The 25,592-nt window shown below is 43.6% G+C and overlaps 1 protein-coding gene across 1 annotated transcript in view; it reads right to left on the bottom strand.

The window, feature by feature from the left end:
- The window catches only part of LOC148028962 (GTP-binding protein Era-like protein), a 120,452-nt gene that overhangs the window by 32,795 nt on the left and 62,065 nt on the right, over positions 1-25,592 (bottom strand). The window contains exons 4-5 of the mRNA XM_087687756.1: positions 15,268-15,381; positions 14,921-15,046 (exon numbers count right to left, since the gene is read on the bottom strand). Of these exons, the coding sequence (XP_087543882.1) occupies positions 14,921-15,046; positions 15,268-15,381 (240 nt within the window). The remainder of the gene's footprint in view (positions 1-14,920; positions 15,047-15,267; positions 15,382-25,592) is intronic.

Genomic DNA, 25,592 nt, shown 5'->3' with positions numbered 1-25,592 from the left:
TACCAAGGCTGATGTGATTGATGCACTTTTGTCAATTGATGATGGTGTCACTCAGACTTGGATTGTAGACTCTAGTGCCTCTTTCCATGTAACTCCTTGCTTGGAGTGTTTTGATATGTTCAATGCAAGTAGTTATGGAAAGGTGTACCTTGGAAATAACCATGCTTGCAGCATTGATGGGATTGGTACTGTACACTTATCTTTAGACAATGGTCAAGAGCTTGTGTTGAAATATGTCAAATTATGTGTCTGGCATTAAGAAGAGTTTACTATCTATTGGTCAGCTTGACTTGCATGGTTACACTACATTGTTTGGTGATGGTTTGTGGAAAGTGAAAAAGAGTTCCATACTAATTGCAAAAGGAACCAAGAAGGACACTTTGTATTGTTTGCATTGTAAAGCCTTGAATGGCAAGCTTCTTGCAATTGCTGAAATTTGCTGGCCATATGAGCCAAAAAGGACTTGATATCCTTATCTCTCTGAAGAGTTGATGGAAAAGGCTCTAAACTTGACTTTTGTAATGAGTGTCAATTTGGAAAGCAAATAAAAATTTCCTTTTACTTTGGTGTCTCTCGTAAGTCCAATGTCTTGGACTTAGTGCATTCTAATGTATGTAGTATGCCCGTGAAATCGTTGGGTGGTGCTGCATATTTTGTCTCCTTTATTGATGACTTCCAAAAAGATTTGGATATACCTGTTGAAAAAGAAAAGTGAAGTGTTCGCTGCTTTTAAAACTTCTTATGCACTCATAACCACTCAGATAGGTAAAAAGCTGAAATGCTTGAGAACCGATAATGGGGGTGAGGTCAAATCAGCTAAATTCAAGTCCTTTTGTGACTTGCATGGTATTAAGAGGGAGCTTACAACCCCTTACAGCCCTTCTTCAAATGGGGTGGCTGAAAGATATAATAGGACTTTATGTGAAAGAGTGCGGTGCATGCTATCCATTGCTAATCTCCCTCATGAATTTTGGGAAGAGGCACTCAAAACCACGGTTCACATTTGCAACCGCTCTCCAAACAGGTCCTTAAATAATGGCATCCCTAAGGAGATTTAGTCTAGCAAATCGGCCTCATATGACCATTTACGTATATTCGGCTGTGATGCGTTTGTGCATATTAGAGATGAGCTGAGGAACAAACTAGACCCAAAATCCACCAAGGGCATCTTCATGGGCTATGGTGATGAGGGTGAATTTGGCTACAGAGTGTGGTTACCTCAGTCCAAGAAAATAATTCACAGCCGTAATGTTGTGTTTAATGTGACAAAATTGCTAAAAGGTACTTTAGCCTCAAATGAAGATATGAAAAATGTCAAATTTCAGAGTTTGCAGCCACCTATTACTTCAGAAAATGAGCCTCATGGTGTTGTATCACAGGCTGAAACTGATGACCAGCCATTTATTTTTGAGCCAGATGATGATGAACAGCAAATAGGAGCAAAAGGAGGTCATGGACAGCAAAATAGGCTTGCTGATTATGAAAATGCAGGTCTTGGTAATGAAAATGAAGGTGCTATACAGCATGAACAACATGCTGAAAATGGCTTACAGCAGCCAATAAATGCTGAAAATAATATACCTCCAAATGTAGACCCAATTTCTAAAAATGTTGATCATTGGGTACGTAGGTCTACACCTGTAAGAAGGCAACCACATAGGTTTGACCCCTCCTTGCATTATGTGATGCTTACAAATGAGGGTGAGCCTCTTACATACAAAGAGGCCAAGTCATGCGAATTCAGTAGTAAGTGGAAACTAGCTATGCAAGAAGAGATTAAATCTCTATATGCAAATGATACTTGGGATATTGTGTCATTGCCCAACGGAAGGAAGCCACTTCCAAATAAATGGGTGTACAAAGTAAAGACAATTGATGAGAAACCAAGTACAAGGCAAGACTAGTTGCCAAAGGGTATGCATAGAAGGAAGGGATTGACTTCCAAGAGGTCTTTTCACCTGTTGTGAAGATGACCACTTTACGTGTGTTTTTTGCTCTCACTACTGTATTGGACTTAGAGTTGTATCAAATGGATGTAAAAACAACTTTCTTGCATGGTGACATTGATGAGGAAATCTACATGAAATAGCCCAAGGGCTTTGTAGTTCCTAGAAAAGAGAAGATGGCGTGTAAACTAAAACGCAGCCTATATGGGTTAAAGCAAAGCACCACGGCAGTGGTACAAAAAGCTTGACACCTTTATGCTATCTCATGAGTTTACATGTAGCCATGCAAATCATTGCTTATACATGAAAAAGGATGCAGATAGCAGCCCCATCATACTTGTTTTGTATGTGGATGATATGTTGCTAGCTAGAAAAAGAAGAGTAAATGCCCCTAAGTTGTAAAAGCACAAGCTAAACCAGCAAACACTTTGTTGTTCTTCCTCAACCAAGAATAAATCTCTGCTGTTTGTACATAAACCAACCACCACACGGGTAAAAATGCAGAAATTCACCGAATTCTCTGTTGGTTCAGCTTGTGCATTTACAATTTACACGCAGCCATGTAGATCATTGCTTCTACATGAAAAAGGATACAGATTGCAGTCCCATCATACTTGTTTTTGTATGTGGATGATATGTTGCTAGCAGTCGATGATATGTTGCTAGCTGCACTTCTCTAAGCATATAGTTCCTCAAGTCTTTGCCACATTTCATATGCAGAATTCAGCTTCTCAATGTTAAAGAGCAAGTTGTCTGACACTGAGAGCTCTATGGTAGAGCGTGCAAGCTCATCCAAATCATCCCACTCTTATTGTTCCATACCTACTGGTCTTATTCCCTTCGCTTTGATGGGCTTCACCTATTTCTTTTGCACCAAGACATTGTAGCATTGTTGTTGCCATTTTGCAAAATTGTGTGCACCCTCAAGTTTCTTGATGTGCAAAAGGTTGCTGTTGTCACTGTTTCCAGCCATGATTTGCAGCACTAAATTGACTCAAATGTCAGCAAATGCAAGCCCAAATGTCACATAAATGACCATGGTACGTTGTAAGTACCAACCAACAATGAAAATCAAGAAATTGCAGAAATTCTAGATCTGCAAATTGATTTCCAGATTTAGAGAATGTCTACTACTACACTCTGCAATCAATTACAGCCAGATTTATAGGCCAATGCACCAATTACTGTGATATCCCCAAAATTCTGCTGCAATTTCTGCTCCAAATGCAATCTCAGGCACAAATTTGACGATTGCGATCAAAAGCCCCAAATTTTTAAGGGCAAATCTGCCCAAATTGCATCAATACATGTACCCAAGTGCATATAACAAGCAATTCTTGCACAAATTGATGAAATTCTACAAAAGCCCCAATTTTCTCGGGTCCAATGTGCACAAATTTCAATGAAATTGACAAAACTTCACTAAAATGTGAAAACCCCCAATTTCCCGAGCAAACGTGCACCAAATTTGCAATTTCTGAATCAAATTGTCTTGTTCTACATAAAATCCCCTAATCTGGGAAAAACCCCAAATTTTCAGGTCAAAATTTCACTGTGCATGGGCATGCAAACGCCTGTCGGTGGGAGGGGAAGAAATTGCAGAAAATAATTAAAAATGGCGAAAATGTCTGTCAAATCTGAACCCATGATGCATTGACATGTCGCTATCACGTGCCACCTGCTTAGTTGCAGCCCGTCAGGTCGTCGCCTGTGCTAGCCTGTTGCATGACTGTGCCCCCATCAACTGCTGACTGGACTCCTGGTCGACTGCTAACCACGCCCTCATCAACTGCTGACGCTAACGTGCTGCTCGATCGTGCAGTCCTCTTGGTCATGCCTGGCCTACTTCCAGCGTCACCTGCTCGCCTAAGACTGCGCCTGTCCACCTCACGCCTGACCTACCTCAAGAAGCATGCACTCCTTGAGCTCTGGTACCAATTTGTTGTCATGGGCACGAGGATTGAGACAAAGTGCTCGCAATTGAGATATGGATAGTTAGAGAGCGAAGGGGAGAGTGAGCATGACTCGATGTGGATACAACCACTTAAAAATGTACCACTTAGGTTTTTTGATAATATACCCATTCCAAGTGATAGGTGGTGACATCGTTTTTTTCATACTTGACGTTTGAACAAACAAACATTTGCAAACGTCTAAAGAAAATAAAGTATGTTATGCATAGCATACTTGTCTTGTCGGCCAAGTATGTTTCAGATAACTTACTTTGTAAACGTATAAAAAGTATGAAAGTGCCCAAAATTTAACCATTATATCTTGATGTCCCCAAAATTGTTGTGATTTAACTTTGTAGGGCCCAACCGACTTGTTATCCGGCAAAGTTGACTTGTTATCTAGTAACCCTTTTTGTGTGCTTCAAACTTTGTTGAGTACTTCAGCCCACTTCTCTAGATCAACATACTGTGTTGGATTGTTTTAGGTTAATTTTTTCTTTGTTCTTTGGATCTGTATATGGTGAGTCTACACGCTTACACAAAGTATACTAGTGGAAAAGTATGTTAAATTTTCAGGCCATGTATGGTTCAGATTTTGTCAAGTTTTCACATTATAATGTTTGTTTTAAAATGTGTATGTGTCATGGGAAAATGTGGTTAATTAAATGTATACTATTAGAAAAGTATGTTAAATTTTTAGGTCACGTATGGTTCAAACAATACCAATGAAACATATACTTTTTTCATACTTTCATACCCACATGCCTATGTGTATGAAAAACATATGAAAAAACTACGGGTGGTGATAAGACTCCATTCCTTGTAAGCTTATGAATCCAGCATACCACGGTAAATCAAGTAATATAATCCTTTTCCTATTCAGTTTTGTTCTTTACAGCAACATTCCAAAAGTATAATTAACACAATATTCACGTCTTGCGGGTTTGTAACTAAGTCACCTTTAGAAAAAAAGGAGCTTCCTTGCCTTTGAAACGATAGCACGTGCTCACCCACCTTAATCTCCAATTACTTAACTGCTAACCTGTGTCAAGCTGTTCCCACCATTGCCATCCTTCTCTCTCATTACCCTCCTTTTCTCACCATCAGCTTCTTCTCTTCTCTATCCATCTTCTCCTACCTTCTTCTCTTTCCTCACCATCATCTCCTACATTCTTTCCACTATTGTTATTTCCTCATTACCCTTCTTTTCTCACCAACTTAGAGCTCAAGAAAATGTGGTATCAAAGGTGCAAAAGGAGGGAACATCATCATCAAACACAGATAGTAATGGTGAAGAAGGCATGAATGTCAACACCAATGCAAGCTCATGGCTATCTCCAATGTGGTACAGCCAAACAAATAATGCCTAGTTGTGACAGGATCAAGCCACCCAAGCCTAGAAGTATCCAAGCAACAACAGCACAACACACGTCTTACAAGTACAATGTGAGATTTGAAAGTGACCACAATGAACAACAAGCAGATGGTGACAAACCAAACAACAGAAAGCGTGGCAAGGGCTAGATGTAAGATCGAAGCATGAGGCCACTAGCTTTTTTACAAGTAGATTGCAATTTCTCATATGAAATTTGCAATCGTTTCTTCCCTGAGTTACTTTGCAGCCAAGTTTGTTTCCAACTGTTGTAACGAGAAAGAAAAAAAGTTATACTAACACCATATCAAGGCCAAAACTATCTAAAGGACAAAATCATGTACATCAATCATCATTTGTACATTCCACTTCGGGTTTCAAAAAGGCATGATCAATTGGAAATTAAAAGAAAAAATAAAAGTAAGCTCTAAGGTCAACTTATGTCTGGAACTTTGCAATGATGGCTCTACCACTACCCATTTTTGCTATCTTTGGGCTTCATGTACTTTAGCCAATTCTTGCTTCTTGTTTTTGAGGCAAGTGGGTGAAAGGCTAAAGCTCATCTGCCATCCATATCTTACTTCCTTGCAAGGATGTAGTTTGCTTCATTACTTCAATTTTTCTTACATGGTTGTGTATCTTAGAACTAGATGTTTTCCTTCGACCACCATTGAATGATCCCCAATGTTAATGAAAGGGATGGCTCTACACACCTTTCTTTGTATGATTTCATGTTTTGGAACAAAAATATATTTCCTGATCTCTTCATCTTCCAAGACTCGGACCTTGTTTCATCCATCATCCAAGCCTCCTACCCTAATTTCCTTGGTTACCCTAGTTTCAAGCTGTTTTTCTTCAACCTTTGCTATGACTTCCTTTACTAGAATCTATTTTTGTGGTTCAAATTTGTACCTAATGGATGGTTTCATCTTTGCATTTCTTCATCTGGCTGATGTGCTCTTCCAATTCTTAAACTTTCTTCCTTGTTCTATTCAGCTCCTCGTTATAATGTTTTGTTTTCTTGTTGTAGCTCCTAGACCATATCCAAAAGGTATCGCTCCCAAGAGGAAGGCCTTGTTCTTGGTTTCAACAATGGCAAGGCCAATACCTCAAAAAAGCTCAGTTTGGATGACATCTCTACATGTAGTTGAAGATGTAGATCAGACTGCGTGTGCTCTTCCAGTTCTTGAACTTTCTCCCTTGTTCCATTCAGCTCCAGCCTCCTCCTTTAATGTTTTGTTTTCTTGTGGCATCTGCTAGACCATATCCAACAGGCATCACTCCCATGGGGAAGGCCTTGTTGTTGGTTTCAATGGTGGTGAGGCCAATACCTCAGAAAAGCTCAGTTTGGATGGCATCTCTGCATGTAGATAGACCCTACAAATGTAGGTGGGACTGCAGGCATGCTGTCCTGGCCATCTGAGGAACAGCCCTTTGCCCTCAGGTTGCAAGGACTACTACATCCTGAGGTCGCTGGTCTGTAACAGATGTCAACCAGGGCAGAGCAGAACAGTGGAAGAGCTAGAAAGAGAAGTTGAGAAGAAGACGGTGGCGGGGCCGATAAGCAGGGGCAGGGACAGGTCATGGGGGCGGATCAGATCTGAAGCAGGGGCAAGTCAGTGGGGTGGGGACGGGTCAGTGTGGTGGGAGAGAACTGGGGCAAAGCACAATCTTCAATGTTAGGACAACTCAAGTCTATCCACAAGTTGCACCACCAGGAACAGCAACACCAACCAGAAGAGGTGCATCTTTTAGTTTTGGATCCATTCAAAAGTTGCCAGAGCGAAGAGAGTTTCAATGGCAGACCAAAAGCTGCACTTTTTCGAGGTTCCAACAATTTGAGGTTGTCCATATGTTGGGACAACCCAGAAGGGGCAGCAAGAACAGCCAAAGAGAGCCTGATTTTTAGTGATGGATCCTCTGAGACTGTCTGATGCTTGCAACAGGATACCGCCAAGAAATGGCAGCAACGACAATGAGAGGAAGCCGCATTCATTTATGGGTTTACAATCTATTAAGAGGTTGCAACAACAAGAAAGGGTGACAACGAGATTCTGGTTAGAGGAGCAATTTAAGAGGCCATAGTTCAGAAAGCTCTTGAGGTTAAGCTCTTGGCACTTGAAGCAAAAGGTGTATATTCCCTTTTCAAAGACACAAGGCATTTTGAACATGCAAGTATGTCTGTCAATATTAGTGAAACTAGCAACCAAACATCCAAGAAGTGAGAAATTATTCGTCCTTATCATACTTTAGTTACAATTCATAGAAAGAGAATAGACAATCATCCCACAATAGAGCCAAGGCACCAAACCACACTAATCTAGAACAGTCAAGCCCCCTTAAAGAAAATTATTTCCATCTAGAGCATTACAAAATGACAGCTAGCTTATCAGCATAATCATCAAAACAATCTAGACTCCCTACCTACAAGGTGACTAACTGACTGTCCACTATCTACTGTATTGCAAAACAAATCCCACTTATATGTACTCTAGACTAATGGTGATTAGCCTCTCTATCGATGCAAGCACCTCTTGATCTAACACTTCCTTAACCATGAATATGGCTGGTCTAGAGGTTTTTCAGGTCCACTACTTTGCTTAGATCACAGCATGTGAGCTAACCCAAGCATTGTTTTGCTTGGAATTAGATTGATGTTGCACATTATGACGGATGAGAGCCCCAGATAGAAGGTTGAACTCACCAACTCAACTGGCTCATGCCTTGTCTCTTCACTGTAGATGCTTGCCAGATCTGCCTTCTTTATCCAACTTGATCAGCTGTTAGCCACCCAGGACTGCTGCCAGAATAACAACTTGCACAAACAGCAAACGAGTTCGCAACATACATACAAGAAGAAGAAGAATGTAGGACCTCAAGCCTATCCTCAATAGACAACTAGAGTGGCCACAGGTGCAGAAGAGAGAGGATAGACACAAAGAGAGAGACATGCATACAGAGAGAGAGAGAAATCCTTGAAAGAAGAGAGAGAGAGAGAGAGAGATGGCGACGGACTGCTGGAGGAGGTCGCGATCGCCATAGCTGCTCCGTTCCTGCAGATCGTCCTGTTGTCTTCGTCGCATCTCAGCTCGCTACAGTGAATTGTTTCCAGCCTTGCGCCCCTGCCTTCTTGCGCAACCAGCATCACGTGCACAGGCCTGTGCAACTCTGCGTGGTCCCCTGTGCGCAGGGTTCAGGCAGAGAAAGCGAGAGAGAGAGAGAGAGCGAATCGGGGATGCTGTCACCTGCGCTGGCCCTTGGCGCCCGTCAACGTGACCTGCACACTGCCTACCTGGCCCGCCAACGTGACCTGCACACTGTCTACCTGTAATCGTGCTGCGCTGCATCGTGGAAGCCCTGACCAGAGAATCGCCAGGATCAAAGGGTGTGCTTGCAGAATACGTCCCTGCACAGGCCGGGACACGACAGTATAGGGACAGGCAGATAGACATTTTACAAGGACAGATTTGTGCCTAGGAGGCAGCAGATTATTGACGAGCAGAGACTGTAGACAGTACATCCTGCTGTTGCACGTGCTATCTGCCCCTACGCACAGACAAAGAAAGCAGACCTGCCTTTGTACACACACACACAGAGAGAGAGAGAGAGAGAGAGAGAGAGAGAGAGAGCAGGTCTGCGGGACTTGCACAGAGCGAGAAAGAGAGAGAGTGAGGGAGCGAGCAAAAGTGAGAAGACAGCAGTATGGCTGGCCTGGATATGGATTTTCTCGACTGGACGGTGGCAGCCCTTGGCCCTGATTCCGATACAAAGGAGCCGGAGGATATGGTGCCATGCACGGAGGAGCCGCCTCCGGGTTCTGAACTGCCGCCTGCAGGCAAACGCTCTAAGCACACTTCAGACGAGCCAATGGGTCCTCAGGACCGTTCCTATGCGCAGGTTGCCTCTGAACCTGTGGATTCGCAGGAAATAGACTCGAAGCATATGCTGGACTTTGCCAATACTCTGCTTGGCGATTATGTCCAGCATAATAATGAAACCTTCTCTGCTGCGGCTGCGGATGATGTGCTAGAAGCCACGGTGGACCCAAAATCAGTCTTGCGGTCCTCCTCGGTGTTTTATGACCGTGCAGTTATACTTTTTTTCACCGGCAGGATCCCAGTGCTCTCACATATTCGCCAGTGGATGCACCATTTATTGCAAGGGGAGTATGTTGAGGAGATCTTCCTTGGACCTCGCGGCTTTTATGAGGTGCTGTTGAAATCGGAATCGCATCGAGCTGAGCTCCTGTCCAAGTTGCCACTCTTCTTTGATCGCCGCTTGGTCCATGTGGTACCATGGCGCCCTATGGCTGACTTCCAGCGTCTGCTTCAACGAGAATGCCCGGTATGGGTGGAAGTGGAAAATTGTCCAGCGGTATATTGGCCATTGTTGAAGGACGCGATGGCGGTTGTGGGCACAGTGTTGGTTCCCCCAAGCCTCAGGGCTATGAACCGAAACCGTTTTTGCATGTTATGGGATACGACCAGGAAAAGGCCTGCTTGGCCTCGCCTCAATTGTTCTGGCATGCATCCTTTGCATTTTCGCCTGAAATGGGGCAATTTTGCCGGGCACTGCTTTTCATGTGGTAAATTAGGGCATTTTGTAGCTGAATGCCCGGAACGGCAACCGTCTTCTGAGGGGGCGCAGGTTGTGCAGCCCAAGGATGACATGGTGCTTGATGCCCAGACACAGGAGACCCTTCAGCCGCCTACTGTCATGGATCAAGGTAAACAACAGGTCCGGGGTTTGGATTCTCCTAGCTTTGACTGGATTGAGGCACGACAAAAAAAAGGTAAAAAGTTAAACACAGGCCTGGCAGATCCTGGGCCTAATGCTTCCCCGGATTCCGTGCGCACGTACACGCGCAAGAAAGACATGGTCACCTCACAGCAGGTTGCGCGTACCATGGCCCCGTCCGCCCTCCGTAATCCGTCTTCAAGGAAAGTCTATTCCGAGGGCCCCAAGGGCCCACCTGCTAAGCTGGCGTTTGATACAAAAGGCAATGTGATTACACCTTGGGATAGGCGTTATCCCCGCCCTACTCCCAAGGTAGTGGATTTCCCCTCTACCTCTAAAGCAGGTCGCCCGAATTCATTTGCAGTATTGGCTGATTTTCTGGATGAGGGTGTCCTGGATGCCCTCGCGGAAAAGGTGCAATCAAGGCAACAGGCGCCTCGTTCCTGACTTCCTTTTTTTGAAAATATATGAAGATTGCCACGTGGAACGTGCGAGGCATTTGCTCTCGCCATAAGCAACATACCATGTGGTCTGTCTTGCATGAGAATCAGTGGGATGTATTGTGTGCAGTGGAGCACAAAAGTCACGGTGAGGCAGGAAAAGTTGTAATGTGTCGTGGATTCCGTCTGTTTTATGCAGGGACACATGCTAAGCATTATTCGGGCGTGCTGATGATTGTTCATGAGAAATACCAGCCTGTTCTTGTTAAAAATGATGTGCAGGGCCGCTTTCTGGTAATCGAAGTCCTATTTGAAGGTGAGATTTTATGGTTGCTGGGACTTTATGCTCCGAATGATCCCGCATCCCGACAGGATCTATGGTCGACTTTGTAGGGCTCCATGGCACTTGGCTGCAGAGGGTTTTTTATGGGAGATTTCAATATGTGTGTTGACTCTTCTCAGTCCACCTCAGGGCATTCGGTAATGGATACGCCAGAAAGCCGGGTGTAGAACTCCTTTGCTTTGCACGTACTTAAGCAAGATCTTTGGTCGTGGCTTCATCCTTCTGTTTCAGGTTTTACCTTTCATTCCGCACAATACGCAACCACTTGGTCGCGGTTGGACAGAATGTATATCATGCAGGAGGATGATTTTCTTCCCGAGATGCTGGAGATGAAAGTCTTGCAGCAATATGCGTTGTCGGATCATTTTCCCCTCCAGCTTGAGATGCGGGCACAATCTATTGCACCTTTTATGCAGTTGCTGGATAAGCTCCCTTTACGCTTCAACTCCTCTTATTTGAAGCATCCAATTTTTCAGGGTTATATGCAGCCACTGATTGAGAGGTTCTTATTGGACTTTGCCTCTGAGGGCTTGGCTTCATTTGCACACCTGCTCTCTAATGTGCAGCGGGTTGCTCGGCAGTATGGGATTCACAATGCCTCTCTTTGTCGCCGACGTCGACTTGCAGCAGAGGACTTATTGGCCTTGGTCCGTTCCTTGCTCCTGGATTCCCCAGATGATGATTTTCTGCTGTCATTGGAACAGCGTTTGGCCCATCTTATTCAAGTATTTAGCTTGAAATCTTATCAGCAGGCCAAGCTGCATAACTTGACTGACACATTGCAAGATAGTGCCTGCCAGTCTCATAAGTTCTTTCGCGCCTTGCATGCTTCTCCGGCTCGCGAAAATATGACTCGACTTCATGATTCGGAAGGTCGCATGGTCACTGATCCGCAAACCATTATCAATATGTGCAGAAATTATTTTATGGATCTTTTTGGTTCTTCTTCCTTGCCGTCTAGCCAGGTTACGCATGCCCGCTCGGTCTTCTATCAGCTGGTCCACCAGCAGGTTCCGTTTGATATGCAAGCCTCTTTGGAAGAGGATATTTGCGAAGAGGAGGTTATGGATGTCTTGTTGCACCTGCCTAAGGATAAAAGTCCTGGTTGGGATGGTCTCACTAATGAATTTTTTGAGCACTCGGCCACGCAGTTGGTAAAGCCATTGGTGGTCATGTTCCAGCAAGTTTGGGAAACAGGGGTCATGCCTTCTTCATGGAAAGAAGGCCTTATCAAACTGATCCCCAAGGTCCCTTCGCCGTCAAAGCTGCAACACTGGAGACCAATTTCGTTGATGGGCGTGATGTATAAAATCTTTTCCAAAGTGCTGGCAAATCGGCTTCACAAGCACCTTCCAGCTCTTGTGCACCCTCTCCAATGTGGTTTCATTAACGGACGCAACATTTTGCATAATATCTTAAATGTGCAAATGGCTATTGATTATGCGCGGCACTCCAATCAGCAAGTGGTCTTGATTCAATTGGACCTGGAAAAGGCGTTTGACTGTGTGGACTGGTCTTTCCTTGCAGATCTTATGTCTGCTATGGGCTTTGGTATCCGCATGTCCCGATTGATCTACACCATCAGTACTGAGGCTTCTTCAAGAGTTATGCTTAATGGTGGGGTCACAGAGCCATTTCTCCTTGCACGTTCGCTCAGACAGGACTGCCCTTTGAGTCCTCTCTTCTTTGCCTTGGCGACTCACCCGGTCCTTTCAATGTTATCCTCCATGGCGGCTTCTGCCCAGCTGGCAGGGTTATCTCTTCCTTTGGGGCAGCACTTCATTAGCCAATCTTTGGCTGATGACTCCTTTATGATTTTGCAGGCGGACAAGAATAACATTCGCAAGGCATTAGATGTTTGGACGCTCTTTGGTCAAGCTTCTGGCCTTCGCATCAATGCCTTCAAGTCAGCCATTCTTAGTTGCACGGAGCCTGATTTAGAGTCATTAGGCTGGCAGGGCCAGGTGGTTTCCCGTGGCTCAATTGTCAGGCATCTTGGATACCCATTGGGGGTGGATGTACGGCCAAAGGACCTGCTGGAGTGGATTTCACACAAACTGGCCGCGAAGTTTATGTATTGGAAGTCGCAAGCCTGGCCGTTCCATGTCCGCCTCAAAGTGGCTCAGACAATTATGCTACCAATGCTGACGTATTTCCTGCCATTACTGCCATGGACGCCCACTACTTTGAAGGCTCTCACTCATCCCATTCGTTTCATGCTATGGAAGAAAGATTCACTGCAGGCAGGCATTTCCTGGATTTCATGGTCACATGCATGTACCCCTAAGTGCATGGGTGGTGGAGCTATTTTGGATGCAGAAACTCATATGCTGGCTCTTCGTTGGTCTCTGTTTCGTGCCATGTGTGTGGATCATCACCCGTGGACCATCATAGCCCGTTATTTTTTTGAGGACAGCGGGCTCCGCCAGGGTAACACACGGCTTCGGGCCTCATGGTGGCATGTCCTTAATGCTGACTCTCAATTTTCCAGTCCCTCTTCCTCTTTGTTACTGCACTTGGTCGGCTCTTGGAAAGTGGTGCTCCAAAAGGCCCGTTGGCATCCTGTAGGGGACTGCGTGCAGACTAATTCTTTTCAGCTGGAATTGTTGGCAGTATCCAGATTACTTTCATGGGAAGATAAACATCAGCTTAGACCAAGATTTAACCGCATGGCCCGTTTGGGTGTGACTTCGATTGCGGATGCTACCCTTGCTACTCGCAATGTCTTTGCATCGTTTCGGACTGCTAGGAGACTTTTCAGGATCCCGCGCGAATACCGTGATTTATGGGGGAAGCTTTCCTCGGAACTTCAGGGTAGGCAACCCTTTCCTGCCCTGGCTATGGATCGCCCTTGGCAGGACTGGGACCTTGCAGGCCGGTTGAGTCTGGAAAAGGCCTCTACTAATCAGGTGTATCATCTTCTCATTAAAGATCACCAATGGCTGGGTGTGAAAGTTAATAATGTTTGGGGCCTGCGGAAATCACTGTCATGGTGGCAGGCAACGCTGATGGAGGGATGGCAGAATAAGACACCTTTCAAATGCAAGGTCTTTCTGTGGCGGGTAATGATTGGTGGTCTTCCTCTTACCTCGGCCCTTTCCAAGCGTCGAATCTCGAATGGCAATTGCTTCTTCTGCACCACTTCGGCGGAATCGGCCCGACATCGTTTTCTTTCTTGCCCACTCGCCAAGAATATCTGGTCACTCTTGTCGCAAATTTGGCACGCGGTGGTGGGGTCCTCACTGACTCCTTTCGATTGGGTTTTTGTGCGCCCGAAGTATCCCACACCGCCACCGTTACATATGAAGATCTTATTCCATTTTTTCAGATACTGGGGATGCTGGCACATTTGGACCACCCGAAATGCTTTTCTCTTTGATTCGGCTTCTAATGTACCGCGACATATTGCAAGGCTTAAAGGGCTCTTGCATTGGCAGCTAGATCTCATCAGGCACTCTGATTTGCTCCCTCGGGAGGATTTGCATTCCTGGCATTTGGCAATTGCCTCTGGGTCCTTGCCATGATTGGTGTACCCTTTTAGTACCCTAGTCCGGGGATTTCCCACACGTTGGCCTACGGCCCTCGTGTCTCTTGTACTCGTGTAATCATGTAATCTTGTACTTATTTCGTAATTAATACAATTACCTTTTACGAAAAAAAAGAAATCCTTGAAAGAGTAATGAAAAACATAAGAGGACTTGCTTGTCAATTTAAGCTACAAAAGGTGTTACAAGTTGTAAGATATTCTACATCATAGCCATAATCTTAAATGTTGCCACATGCATCAAATTTTATTACAATACCTTAACCATACAATCGAGCACTTAGGTTTGAACCCCTTTGTCTAGAAACAAAAAAACTCTCACTAACCTCTAAGGAAGCTCACAACTGGAGATACATATACCATTCTCCTAAGAAAGGCCATATTTTGTTATCAGTATAGTTTGTTTTGTGCGATGATATCTATTTGCTAAATCCTATATGAATGTAGATCTAAAGTCACCATGATTATAAAAGAAATAGCAAGGCAAGGGTAAAGGATGACAGAATCACCCAGTAAGTTCGCAAGAACTTCTATGCCTTGTTTTTGGTGTCTCAGCTCAGCACAGAGGATTTAAATCTTTACTGACCTTTGGATAATATGGTGGTCCGAAGGGAAACTTATCCAGAATCCAATTTTTCAGCTCTTCTACACCATGTCCATACTTGGCACTTACAGGAAGGACCTCATCAATCCCACCAAATTCTTCATACCACTGCATTGAATTTCATGATCGTACCCCAGACATGTCAGAAATTTCTATGCACACAACAAAGGCCTAGACCATGCATGAAAATGGGCCCAAGATGACCACAGAAGTATCAAGCACTTTTAATTAATAGCAAAAATCATAACAAGTTTCACATACCGTCTTATTGCAAGAATATAGAATATATGATAAAATCACATCACTCTAAAATTGCAAAACAAGCTCACCTGTACTTTCTTAGCAAGTTCGCCTGGCTTTATAAGATCCTTTTTATTCAACACTAAAAGGCATGGCCTGCTCTGTAGGACATTACTAGCACCTTCTTCGAGCATCTCAACCACCTAGTACATGCACATCAAGCTCTCTCTCTCTCTCTCTCTCTCTCTCTCTCTCTCTCTCTCTGTGTGTGTGTGTGTGTGTGTGTGTGTGTGTGTGTGTGGAAACCCCCAAAGGGTGAACCCCCACCATGACAAAGACCAAGGGCTACATAAAAAAAGAAAAATTACGAAGGTCAGCCTTTTCTAGGCATGACTATTCTCTGCAAAAGGATCTGCAATACCAAAGATGCAATTGGCTACAATGACCAAGCAGTCATCCAAATTAAGGACAAAGTCATCATCCCTTCTACATAAAGAAAAGTTGGATCCAATACTTCCCCTTCATCAACATGGAATCTATCTTTTAACTGTGAATTGGTGTATTTAGAGTCTGCTTTGCGAGTGTAATGAGGATACTTTTCACAAAGAAACTCGTGGTGCAGAGAATCAGGTTTTAAGAATACAGCAATTTGAGTTGGCTGGGTACCACCAACATCATAGAATTCCTTATTGGTTGAGAAACACTCAGATCTTTCTCCAAATCCATCTATTGTTGACCATTCATATATTGTGAGGACAGCAAAAGGATTTGAGACTATGGCCATGTTTGCTGCGAAACAATAGGTCAAAATTAATCCTCAAGTATTTGTCAATTTATTCAGGTCTCACACAGACCCCGAAATGTAAAACTCAAAAATTCTTGCCGGGTGTTCCTACTGACCAGCACCATTTTGTCTCCCTCGTGGAAATCATAATGCATCCTTGACCTCTTACAAGCCATACATCTGGGACATCTTCCCCTTGCAGAGAACTACAAGAAAAGGCCTATGTGAACCCTATTCTCAGGCGAATTTGGCTAGTCCTTCAATAGGAACCTTAGGCTATTTAGAACAGTCATCCAGCAGGATTCTTAGGCTATTCAAGCGAGGATCTTTGCACTACTCGTCTAGTTAGGCCCATGGAATAGGCTATGTAGATCCCTTTAGCTGGGCATATTGTACATCCTTACTCTGTTGACTATGCATTCTTTAGGTCCCACCTCCTACAACCAGCCCTCCCTCTCAAGAAGGGGTGGTGGAACCCCGAATTACAATGATTACAACAAGCAATCAAAACACATAATAAGAATAACTTGAAAATTCAACACTTTACCACATTGGGCTAAATTTCCCTTAAAATTTTGAAGAAGAGCCAACACCGATTGGGTCCAAAAACATTGGTGCCCCTTGTTGTATTTCATTTAGCATTATTTTTAGAAATTCCATACAAATGGAATAGGCTAAGTTCCCAATAAATAGGTGGGCAGCGGCCACATCACAAACTCAACAAATACACTTGAGTTCCCAATCCTCAGTGAATCAAGCATAATCCCACACAATTCAGAAACCACTTGCTATTCTTTGTACCCCTTGACTCCACATCCTAGGGAGCCCAAACTGAACCTTCTCTAGTTGCATGATCAGCCCGTCAATTCACCAGTCCCAAGTAAAGTTATTGTTGGGTATTAGAGTCCAAGAGAGAGGAACAGCAGCTATGGTGAATGGAACTCCATGAGAGAGAGAGAGACTTGCAAGTACAAGGCTAAATTGAAGCCTATGCATTGATGTGATATGCAATCTGAAAGTACAAAACTAGGGCCTCAACATATAGGCCCAAATATGCACACAAACCTTTGACTCTTATCAAATGCTTGGGGGCGTAGAGGGTGTTCACATCTTTACACTCATACTAACACACTATCAAGTGTGTTCATACACGGAGGTGATAAATAAATGACAAACACCCCCCCCCCCCGCTTTTGGGTCATGGGTGATTGAACTCATGATATAAAACATAAAATAAAATGGGAATCTTTTACTTCAAAAGAGGCACTATCTAATCCACTACAAAAGCTTCTAATAGGAAAAACTTCTTTTTTGAAAATTATTTTAAGTTTTCTAGGATTTTCAGAACTCTAAGTGTTGATGAAGAGAATGCACTTTTTATGTCACCGTCTCATGGGCTACAATGGAGTTTGCAATTGATGGCTCCATGGGATCTCCATCAAATCTTTGAGTATAATCCTGAACTTTAGAAAATGAGACATTTAATTTTCCCCCTTTTCTAATTCCACATGAATAACCCTCTTTTCAAAGGAAGGGAAGAAGCATAGATTTAAGATTTAATAAAATTTAACAAAACCTGATCTCTTGGTGTTGGATAGGACATGGTGCTGCATGAACTAATGAGGAGCCACAAAGATGATGCCATACACATGATGCTAAATTGTTTTGAGCAAGGCTGCATCACAAGTGATAGTTGTAGTAGTTGAAGTAGGTGGCAATGTTAGAGGGTGGACGAGTCTCTTCTTCTTGTTCTTATTCTTATTTAGTGGCAAGCTAGGCTAGAGATGGTGGGTTTGGGTTAGCAAGCTGCACATCTTGAGCTGGGTAGTATGCTGAGCAGCTGGACAAGAGGTGGCACTGACCTAGAATAGGATGGAGCAATGAGCTATTACAAGCAGTGGCTATCAAAACTTTGCAAGGAGGTGATGTTATTAGAGACTAGTCATCCCCTAGACTAGCATTCTCACGATACAGTTCGTGCAATCAATTCTCTCAGAGGGACTTATGCATTCCTGTCAGTTATTTGGGCATCCTTTTCAGCAGGCACCAGTATCTGGGCAGTTTCCGCAGGCAGTTCAATGCCACATGGGCAGACTGATCAGATGTCATTTACTGCAGCATTTATGGTGGCCAAATTAGTGGTATTTTGGCCAGATTTGGCAAGTCGGCCAGATTTGGCTGGCCAACCTGCCTATTTTGATACATTCTTTTTTTGCTTTATATAGCACTTGTGCAGCCTGCCCTCCTCACTTATGTTTCTTAGGTTGGTGAGAGATATCTAGCTCGAGGAGATACACTAACAGCCCTTGTACATTTGCCCTCTTCATTTCAACATTCATTGACTGCAAATTTCTGGATTCTTCTATCTCTTCTCTCTCTCCCTCTTCTATCGTGTTCATTGTCTTTCAATCTTGTCTATACACTTCTGCATTCACTGCACTCTGACATGGTATCAAAATAGTGTCAAAGGGCTGATTAATCATGGGCAAACCTGATCAAGAGGAATTTTCATGACAAAAGTTTGTATGTATAGCCTACGAAGGCTTAAGTGAACAAGTACAGTGCAGAGAAGGAGCAAAGTTGCTATATTTCCACATGTCCTTATTGGAAAATGACACCCAACTATGGAGGGGAGAAAAGAGAGACAATGAGAGTGTACTAAAGCAAAAGAGTAGAGTGTACTTGCTGAACTGAAAGAATGAGAATAAAAGGTACAAGATAGACCTAGCTCTAACACAACTAGAGTTAACTGACTCTAACTCTAAGAGTGGTGACACAACTTATACCTTTAGTTGTGTTCACACTAAGAACTAAAGACTAAAACATTGGGCACTACCCATAGAATTGGCAAAATCTAACACCCCCCTGCAATGCCAATGTGGTAAAGTACATGAATGATCAATCACCTAAGGGTAGCAAGTTTAAGGACTTGTGAAAACCCTCAAACTTCTCACGAGGTAGTGCCTTGGTGAAAATGTTTGCAACATTTTCCTATGTAGGAACATATATCAGGCTGATCTTTCTTGCATAGCATCTCTCTCTGACATAATGGTAATGCACCTTAATATGTTTCGTGCAAGCATGAAACACAAGATTTCGTGCCATTGCAATAACACTTTGATTGTCAAAAAGAATGGGTGTAGGACACTCCAATGGTAAATGTAAATCAGCCAACAATCTGTGCAACCGTACACATTCCACTGTTGCCGTAAAGGCTGGCCCTATACTCAGCGTCACAGGACGAGGTAGCCACTATAGGTTGTTTCTTGCTTAGCCATGAATACATGAACGGCCCAGAAAGAAACAGTGTCCACTAGTAGATTGCCTAGTGTCTGCATCACCAGCCCAATTTGAAACGCTATAAGCCTGTAATTGCAAGTCTCTCTCCCCGGTAATAATAATGCATGTGACTAAGTACCTTGCAAGTATCTAAAGGTCCGCTTAACAACTTGCCAATGTATAGTTTGTGGGCTATGCATATACCTGCTCACTTGAGATATTACATACTGAATGTCAAGGCGTATGTTGCAAAGATAAATAAGACAGCCAATAGCTTGGTTGTAAATTGCAGCATCAAACATCTCTTCACCATCATGCATAGACAGCTTTAAGCATGGCTCCATAGAAGTGCACATAGGTTTGCAATCTTGCATATTAAACCTATGTAATAGCTTATCCACATACTATGACTGTGACATGATGATACCATACTGATTTTGGGTAAACTAAATCCCCAAATAATGGTGTAGACAGCCCATATCTGACATAGCAAAAGCATGTTTCAATTCAGCCTTGAAATATGCAATTTTTGCTTTTGAAGGTCCAATGAGTAGCATGTCATTTACATAAAAAATGATAATCAACAAGTCCCCCCCTTCATTCTTAATATATAAAGTGGGAGCAATTGAATTGTTTCTGAACCCTTTACTGGCCAAATATGTATTAATTTTAGAGTACCATGCACAAGGAGCCTGTTTGAGACCATAAAGAGCTTTGTTTAGCTTGCATACCATGTGCTCTTTCCCCTTAACCACAAACCCTAGAGGTTGTGACACATAAACATCCTCATGCAAATCCCCATTCAAGAATGTTGTCTTAATGTCCAACTGATGTACCTTCCAACCATAATTTGCAGCCATAGCAATTATACAACTCACCGTACTCATACGGGATGCAGGAGCAAAAGTTTCTTCATAATCTATGCCCTTCTTGTGTGCATAGCCTTCTCCTACCAACTGTGCTTTGTACCTGTCATGGTACCATTAACCTTGCATTTGAGTTTAAAAACCCATTTTGTGCCAGTGGCCTTCTTGCCAAGTGGTAAATCCACAAGATTCCATGTAGAGTTAGTAGCAATAGAGTCTAACTCATCGTGCATGGTCTGCATCCAATGTACATCTTACTGAGCTTCGTCCAAGGAAGTAAGCTCATCATCATCCAACAGTGAGCTCATAAATACATGCTCATCACAATCGTCTACTTCCGTAAAATCAGCCAAATGGGCTTCCCCTATATCATGGCCTGCATGTCTAGCAACCCTTCTAATGCATTGAGCTAAAGGAGCATCCATTTTACTCTCCTGGAGAGTTTGTTAAAACCATCTCATGACTGTTTTTGCTGCATTTATAGCAGCCCTTTCATATTGTACTGCATCTTCCACTACATGTGGAAAACCATCATCAATACCTTGCTATTCAGGCACATATACTACAGCAACAACTTGCTGTATTATGTCTATCCGGCCATTAACAGTAGGCACCAACTCCAAAGAAAGTGGGAAGAGACCCTAAAAGACATCACCAATGTCATGAGTGGCTGGCATTTGAAACTGATCATGTGAAAATGCAGCATTTTCAGCAAATATGACATCCCTATTGACAAAAACTTTCTTTGTGCATGGGTCATACAAGCGATAGCCCTTGCTTTCCGAACTGTAACAATAAATATGCATTTTATCGCCTTGTCATCAAGCTTCCCACGAAGCTCTTTCGGAACATGTACATAGGCTATGCAACCAAACACCAAAAGTAGTCAACCTTGGATTTCTTGCCATGCAAAGCTTCAAACAAGGTGATCGTCTTTAGTGCCTTAGTAGGTGCATGATTCAACACATAATTTGCACACTAAAGGCCTTTTAACAAAAATTTATGAGGTAGCTCCTTGCTTTGAGCATACAACAAGTCATCTCCATAAGAGTGTGATTCTTCCTTTCAACAACACCATTCTGCTAAGGAGTCATTCTAACAATGGCTTGATGCGTTGTTAACCCTCAAATGAACAAGGTGGAAAAGTTGAAAAATCTAAAGCAGAAAACACCGGCCAGGGCAAAAGTAAAACAAAAGATGAAGGCGCGCCAAGAAAAATCTGGAAACACAAGAAGCGCACAAAAGTCCTAAATAAGGAAAAAAGGCGCACAAGGAAAAGCGCAAGTCAATACTTTTGTAAAAGAGCGCAAGCACATCATGATTTAATTTAAGGAGCGCCGAGTTCTCACCCGTGCAATTTGTAAATGTAGATGGACGGTGGAAAGGAAGCTAGGAAGATAGAAGGACAATAGGGAAAAGGGGGCCTAGGCCACGGCCGGCCATGTAAAAAAGAAAATAAGGGGATAACCGTCCAAAAGGGATTTGGGGTTTTTTATATAAAGTTGAAAAGTGAATGAGAAGCTCATTCTTGTGTGTGGCCAAAAGTGGCTACAATGTGATTTGTTTCCTCTTTTCAAGACACTCTTCTGAAAATTATATCCACTCCCTTAGCATAAAGAAGTAGACAACAACCACCAATGAATGCCACAACAAATATACACTCTCTAATGTATGGACATCAAGTCTATGGATAGCCTCATGTTGCTGGTAACTCTTTCTTTCCGCCACAACGAAAATTTAATCAGCCAAATGGGTTTGTACATACTCATGGACAACAACAACCATATGTTCATGGAACATGGAATAACGATGTTGAGCAGGATTTGGAAAATAAGACTCATGCTAACTTAAGGCTTGATGATGACACACGTGGATGCCATCCTTTTTACAAGTCTTTTTATGGACAGCAATCTACTATTTCAAATTCTACACATGAAGAGAAAGTTGAGGAACAAAGGTCTTATCATGGTCAAGCAAGTGGAAGTAATAATTCTCATGGGCAGCACCATTACAATGGACATGGTCATGTAAATTCAGCTCCAAATTCTTTTGGGCAACAACATCAAGTCAACAATAATCATGTAAATAATCAACCTTCTAAACAAGGTCCTCATTCAAATCAGTTTTGGCCTCAATTCTTCTTCTTTTTCTTGTTCTTACTTGCTTGAGCTTGTGCTTGAGAGAGGGAGTGGAGAGTGTGAGGAAGTGAGTGTGAATGGAGATAAGCTCACTACACCTGTAGATATGGATGGCGCGTCGGCTATATGAGAGGTAGCCATTAGTGCTCGGCTTGGAATGCTTGAAACAATAAGCGGTCCGTGGGTCTTGGCGGTTGAGCAAAAGCTCTCCACATTTTGGTTCCGTTGCCAGGACCAACGGATTCAAGCCTTGAGCGCTTGCGCGCTTCGAATTGAGCATTGAAGTAGAGTTTTTCCCGAACCGGTGCTTGCGGTAGATAGGTAAGAAGTGAGGGAGTTTGAAGAGGTGTTCGATCTCCTTAGCAAGTAGGTTTTTGGTTTTCTGGATTTGAAAAAGCATGTTGGAGTAGTGTAGTTATTTGCTTTGTGATTTGGGTACATTAGGGTAGGAAAAAACAAAGAAAAAGAAGAAAAACAAGCATCAGGGTTTCTGTTGTCATAACAGGGCATGAGGGTTTGATTCGGTTGCCGATTTGCATTTTGGAGTTTATTGGCTATTCCAGGTATATACAACTCTTCCCCTCCATCCATAGCTTTGATCTGGAGGTGTGTATGATAGACCGTGAGCTGAATCGTGTGATTCGAGCGATTTATCGTTGAGCCGGCCAAAGTCGCACCGCATTCCGCTTGTCCGAGTGACAGCAATTCTGGGCCAAGTCCCAGAATCGGCCCTCGGCCCACTACCACTCGGATCACTTGACTCGGCCCTCAGCCCACTCGGCCACTCGGCCCTCAAACCATTCGGCCATTCGGCCCACTACGCTTGTCAACTCATGCTCGATCTACACAAGTGAATGCTCAAAGGGCAACAAAAGACACGGCCACTTCTGATCGCCCTAGGAACTTAACACTGCAATCTACTAACAATAGCCAGTCCACTGAAATAGCTGCTACTACTTCCAATCAGGGATCACAGCAGTCCCAACCCCTGGCCGTGACAACGCCCCTTGCGGAACGTGTCCTTAGCACTTCACCAATGGAGGAGGTGCCGCAACCAGCATCCTTGACAACTCCAAGACTTCCAAAGCGCCTAAAGCCTAGGCTCAAGGAGTTAAACAGAAGGGAATTGGCTGAAGAGCTAGACTCTCCAAAAAGAGAGGCAGTTGTACCCTCACAACCTAGCGAGGCTATTCAGCAGGCCACGGCTATGTCCCATGAGGACACACTAGAGAAAGAGAATGTTGAGGCCCAGCCAAGCACATCGACGATTGACCTAGTTCAAGGTCCCGAGTCTTCAAGGGATACACCTCGATTGCCTAAGAAAAAGAATAGAAAATAACGAAAACAACGACGGCAGTGGCAAGTGGCTGTAGACCCCAAGAAGATTGACACCAAGAGTGCCGAAGAGCTTAGGAATAAAGCATGGAGTCCATCCACCAATGAACCCATTGATGTCTCTCCTAATAGAGGTGAAACCTCAAACACATCCGTGTGTTCTGAAAAATCAAAGCGGCCGTTACCATCAACGGTTGCTTGCAACACTCAATTTACCGACAACAGAACTTGCATTGACCAATCAAGAGTGGATACAACACTGTCACAACAGGGTGACAAATTTATACCAGTCACATCTAAGAAGAACCATGACGCAATAACAAAGCCTCAAAGGAAACATGGAAACCCTGAGAGCATAAGCAACCCTAGCGTTGGCCAATCTTGCTTATCTAGGCCTTAGCCCCCAACTATGCTAAAGTCTAGGGAAACTCCTGGAACCTTGCATGAGATAGCAATCGAGCAAGCCCACCTTGAACATAGAAGTGTCGCAGAATGCTTAACTGAGTTAGATGCTAAGCTCAAAGTGTTCACATGTGTCTATGTCCTGGCAGACATGGGCGCATTCCCTAAGGAGCAGCTTGAAGAATACTTGCCATTTCCCCTATCCTGGGAAGAGCAAGAACATCTTGACGAGCACTATGACAAGCTCCTGCATGAACGCATGCGACTCACCTCTAACGAGGAAGCCGACGAACTACACTTAACTGTAACATTCAATGATGTGCTCTACCAACCAAATCTCTTAGAAATAGAGCAACTAAAGCGACAATCAAAGGTTCGAAGTCACTTTGAAAAACATTGATTTGAAAGCCGTGTTGCAATGGCCAAACTAGGAGCCCAAATTATGACGGTCTCAGAGGAGCAATTGGCCAAATGGCGGTCTCAAAGAGACCCAACCTATGTGGCACCAACTTCCTTTCGAGTGCTAACTGCCATTCGGGATACGGACTTAGCTGGAACTAGCCAAGGGAACTCTCTGGTTGATAAGGTTCTCACTGAGAAGGAGTTACATGTTGCTAGTAGACTCAGACAAGATGCCATGCTACTCGATGTTGCAAAATATCTATCGTTATTGAGTAAGCTGCCACAAGTACTGAATGTGTGTGCCACACTCCAATACAATCCGGAGTTCCACAATTGATTTTTATCCTCGTGAAGTGGCATGGATTCGTAAATATGTACATAAATAAACAATGAATTTTATGACCCTGTATAGATAATATCAACACACACAAGCAATGATAGTCAAGCGCAAGGACAAGAGTTGGGTTTGGCAAGCTGAGCTCCTCAGGTCCTCTCACCACACATTTAGAAGTCGTGTGACCATCCCCGCGTCCAGGTGGAAAGCATGCAACCCTCATTACCGCCATAGGAAGCCCTGACCAACATCTCTAATGGTGTAGACGAGGCATCGTCCCTTTCTATACACCTTTCCCCTTTCTGATCTATCCTTCCAAGGATGAGCCCTGCCCCACTCCATGACAACCAGTCCACGCAACTTAGCATAAGCCAAGATCTGCTAATGGATGGAGGCAAAACGAACATCATCACGGGGGCCGTCCCTTTACAACAAACACTGCATGCCTCACCTCTCCCCTCCTCATCATATGCGCTTAATAACCCACTGTGTAATCCCTTCCATGCGAATAGTTTTATCGTACTTTGCATTTTGCAAGTTTCCCTACGGTAGTAGTCATCTCTCTCTCTCTCTCTCTCTCTCTCTCTCTCTCTCTCTCTCTCTCTCTCTCTTCGTGAAGACAATTGAATTAAGTAGTAAATATTTACATCAATCCATCAGGTCAACATTATCTCTGTATCTCTTGCTTTCTATTACATCAGACCATCAGGTCAGCATACTCTGTCTCTCTCACTCTCTCTCTATCTGATATTTACATGAGGCCTGCAGGCTCTCAAAACAACCAGAACAACCTATTACATGAACAGTACTAATAAATCACACAGAAGGAACAGCTGGAGTAGAGCGAACAATCACTTGCCAGGGAGTAGCAATA

Source organism: Lygodium microphyllum, chromosome 11, assembly GCF_053477565.2.
Source record: "Lygodium microphyllum isolate KBCC chromosome 11, Lygodium_microphyllum_v1.1.10, whole genome shotgun sequence".
Classification (NCBI taxonomy): domain Eukaryota; kingdom Viridiplantae; phylum Streptophyta; class Polypodiopsida; order Schizaeales; family Lygodiaceae; genus Lygodium; species Lygodium microphyllum.
The sequence above is the reverse complement of the archived record's forward strand: the minus strand, read 5'-3'. Positions and strand labels throughout refer to the sequence as shown.